This window comes from Aegilops tauschii, chromosome 1 (assembly GCF_002575655.3).
Source record: "Aegilops tauschii subsp. strangulata cultivar AL8/78 chromosome 1, Aet v6.0, whole genome shotgun sequence".
In the NCBI taxonomy this organism is placed as follows: Eukaryota; Viridiplantae; Streptophyta; class Magnoliopsida; order Poales; family Poaceae; genus Aegilops; species Aegilops tauschii.
In genome coordinates, this window is record NC_053035.3 from 272,560,996 (window position 1) to 272,565,117 (window position 4,122).

The 4,122-nt window shown below is 51.9% G+C and overlaps 1 protein-coding gene across 1 annotated transcript; it reads left to right on the forward strand.

Annotated features, from left to right (window-relative positions):
• Nucleotides 1-428: 428 nt before the first annotated feature.
• On the forward strand, nucleotides 429-1,909 carry LOC109773604 (probable glutathione S-transferase GSTU6). The gene has a single exon (XM_020332302.4). It carries the CDS (start codon nucleotides 490-492, stop codon nucleotides 1,195-1,197), a length of 708 nt encoding a protein of 235 aa, XP_020187891.1. The 5' UTR covers nucleotides 429-489; the 3' UTR covers nucleotides 1,198-1,909.
• Nucleotides 1,910-4,122: the final 2,213 nt, after the last annotated feature.

The window sequence follows — 4,122 nt, forward strand, 5'->3', positions numbered from 1 at the left end:
AGCTCGAAAAGAAAACAAATTGTCCAGCTATCTGACACGAACATGCACACCATGCAGTTTTTTTTTTCCAACGAAACAAAAAAAGTGGCCCGCCCCTTCCCTGGCGTAACAACCATAACGGGCCAACAAACAAGAATGGGCCGAAAAAAAAGAGCGACGGCGACAGCGACACAGGCAAACAAAAGATCGAGATTTTTGCACGAGATTACAACAAACAGATCCAATGGCCAGAGACTTAGATGTGACATCCTTAAATTTCATCTAGATATGAGTTAGCAATTCCGAAAAATATTTATCTCCCAAAATGTAGCTGAGTACCGTTGTGCAAGTAAACACAGGTCATGCACGAGAGCGTGACCACATGCTTAGGAGAAAAGTCGTCGGCACAAGCATCATGAATGACGCATCGATCCTTTATATATTCCACACTCCACACTAACCACAGAATACTGAATCACACGGAACCTTGAGGCACACCCACGGGAGAAAATGGCAGACACAGGAGACGAGCTGAAGCTGCTGGGCATGTGGGCGAGCCCGTACGTGGTCAGGGTGCAGCTCGCACTCCGCCTCAAGGGCGTGAGCTACGAGTACGTCGAGGAGGACCTCGCCAACAAGAGCGAGCTCTTCCTCCGCTCCAACCCGGTTCACAAGACGGTCCCGATCCTCATCCACAACGGCAAGCCCGTCTGCGAGTCCCAGGTCATCCTCCAGTACATCGACGAGGCCTTCGCCGGCGTCGGCCCGCCCCTCCTCCCCGCCGACCCCTACGAGCGCGCCGTCGCGCGCTTCTGGGCCGCCTACGTCGAGGACAAGCTGCTGGCGCCGTGGGGGAAGGTGTTCAGGGTGACCACCGACGAGGAGAGGGCCGAGTGGACGCGGCAGACGGCGGCGGCCCTGGGTCCTCTGGAGGATGGCCTCAGGGAGTGCTCCAAGGGGAAGGGGTTCTTTGGCGGCGACTGCGTCGGGTACGTCGACGTCCTGCTCGGCAGCATGGTGCCGTGGGTGCGCGCCACCGAGAGGCTCTCCGGCGACAAGTTAGTCGACGCCGGCAAGGCCCCGCTGCTGGCGGCATGGATGGACCGCATTAGCGAGCTCGACGCCGCCAAGGCGGTCTTCCAGGACGTCGACAGGGTGGTTGAGTACGCCGGGGGAATACAGACCCGGCTTTCCGCCGCGGCTGCAAGCACCCAATAAAGCGGCATGGCGACATGGTGCGTGGCTGATGCAAGGAGAAAATAGCCAAGTGTGCAATTAGCTGAAATTATTAAACTGGCCACGTTTCTGTTTCCTTTTTCCCGAATAATGGCGTCGTTTCTCAGGAACACATAACATACAAGCATGTGATATTACCAGTTTAAAAACTTGTGTGGTCATCGTGACAGCTCCTCCTCTGTTTTTAAGGGATATTTACATTTTTGTCCTTGGCTTTGTCACATTAGTGGGGTTTGTCTTTTGTTTTTTAGGTTGCTCAATTTTTCCATTGAAAGCTTATGTCTTTATGATTTGTCCTTCTTTCGTCAAGATTTTGTCCGGTGAAACGCCTCTGATCATTTCTTTGCTTCAAAATACCTCGCTGTATGTGCCTGTTAGGTAATGTCACTTACACATGGGTCCCATCCAAATGGAAAAAAGGGACCATCTCTCTTCCCAACCAAGCCGCTTACATGTGGGACCCACCAAGTCACTTACTTCCTCCATTCTTGAAAGAGTGTACTTGTTAAACAATGTACATACGGTATATCTATAAACCGTATATGTGTGCGTGTGTGTAGTTTGTTGTAACCATAGTTGGGCTGTTGAGATTGCATCTTATCCTTGATTGTGACTTGGAGATCAATCCACAGCCCAACAACCTTGTATATCCCGTGGCATTGTGCCTATATTAACATGCACGCGTCCCTGCTAAGAGCGTACGCTTTAGCCTCATTTTCTACATGGTATACAGAGCCTCTCTATTCTAACGCATCTAGTTATGTCATCCTCCTCCTCCTCTGTCGCCATGGCCTCCCCTTCCCTCGCATCGCTCGGCCACACCATCACCGAAAAGCTCACCAGGGAAAACTTTCTGGTATGGAAGGCGCAAGTCCTGCCGCATATCAAAGCGGCAGGGATGATGGGCTACCTCGACGGCTCGATCAAGGAGCCGGACGCCCTCCTCGTCTCTGAGAAGGAGATCGGAGACGGGAAGAAGGAGATCGTCACCACGCCCAACTCGGAGCACGCCATCTGGGTAACGCATGATCAACAGGTGCTCACGATCCTGATTGCTTCTCTCTCGCGATGTTCTCATGCAAGTCTCCAACCACACCACCTCTGTTAGCATCTGGCAAGCCCTGCTCCAGAGCTTTTCACCGCAGTCCAGGGCGCACACCATCCAGCTTCGCTCCGCCCTGGGAAACACGCGCAAGGGGGACCTCTCGGCCGCAGCCTACTTCACCAAGATGAAGGGCATCGCCGATGAACTCGCAGCCGCCGGGAAGCCCCTTGGAGAAGATGACCTCGTCGACCAAATTCTCCAAGGCCTGGTGCACGAACCCGACTACAACGGCTTCGTCTCTGCTATCTCCACACGCGCCGCCATGGATCAACAGGTCAGGCTCACTGAGCTCTTCTCGTTGCTCTTGGCGGCTGAGGCCCGCATCACAGCCCAGCAGGCGGCTTTCTCCCCCAACCACTCCACCAACCTTGCATCTCGTGGTGGTGAACGCGGCGGCGGCCGTGGTGGCGACGGACGTGGCGGCTACAACAACAACTCTGGCCCTCCCCGCCACAACGACAACTCCGGTGGTGGCTCTTCTGGTGGCGCGCCGCACAAGCAGGGTGGTGACCGCGGTGACCGTGAGCGCTGCCAGATCTACAAAGAGGAGGGGCATGGAGCGTGGCGCTGCAGAAAGCGCTACGACAGGAACTACAATAACAATGTCTGCAACCCCGCAGGTGGTGGTGGTGGCGGCAACAGTGGTGGCGGCAGTGGTGGCAATGGCGGCCAACATCGTGCTGCCAACGCTGCTCATTCATATGGCGTAGATACCAATTGGTATCTCGACACCCGGTGCAACTGATCACATCACCGGCGAACTGGAAAAGCTTGCTATTCGGGACCGCTACACCGGCAACGAACAGATTCATAGTGCTAGTGGACAAGGTATGGACATTGCACACATCGGCCACTCAGTTTTATCTACTCCCTCTGGATCGTTGAAACTAAACAATATTCTGCATGTTCCTAACTCTGAGCAAAGTCTACTTTCTGCCTATCAACTCATGAAAGATAATCATGTGTTTATTGAACTTCATCCTAAAACTTTTCTTGTCAAGGATCAGGCTACCCGGAGGACCATACTCCAAAACAAGAGTAGATGGCGTTTGTTTCCAGTCACCGGACGGCACAGTGCTCCCCAACGGCAAGTGCTTGGGGCAATCAAACCATCTAGATCCCGGTGGCACAAGCGTCTAGGGCATCCCTCTCTTCCGGTCGTCCAGAAAATTGTTCGAGATTTCAATCTTCCCGTGTCCAATAAACAAGATCATCTTCTAGTGTGGATGCATATCAGATGGCCAAGAGCCATCAACTCCCTTATCCTCGCTCAGTTAGTGAATCCAAAGCTCCTTTAGAGCTAATTTTCTCAGATGTTTGGGGTCCTGGACCCGTCTCTGTAGGCAGGCAAAAATACTATGTCTGTTTTATTGATGATTTCAGAAAGTTTAGTTGGATCTATTTGCTTAAGAACAAATCTGATGTGTTTGAGAAATTTCATCTTTTTCAACCTCATGTTGAACGTTTGTTTAATCGCAAAATTATTGCCATGCAAACGGATTGGGGTGGTGAGTATCAAATTCTGAATTCTTTCTTTGAGCGCATTGGCATTACTCACCACGTCTCTTGCCCCCATGCGCATCAACAGAACGGATCCGCTGAGCGGAAACATCGCCACATAGTGGAAGTTGATCTTTCTCTTTTGGCACATGCGTTTATGCCCTTGAAGTTTTGGGATGAAGCATTTCTCACAGCCGTGTATCTCATTAATCGTGTTCCTAGTAGAGTCATCAAAAACCAAACTCCACTAGAACGTCTCTTTGGCACTAAACCCAACTATAGCTTCCTTCGCATTTTTCATT

What these genes read in the sequence shown, in the direction of transcription:
- LOC109773604 (XM_020332302.4), top strand. Translation starts at nt 490, where the DNA reads ATGGCAGACACAGGAGACGAGCTGAAGCTGCTGGGCATGTGGGCGAGC.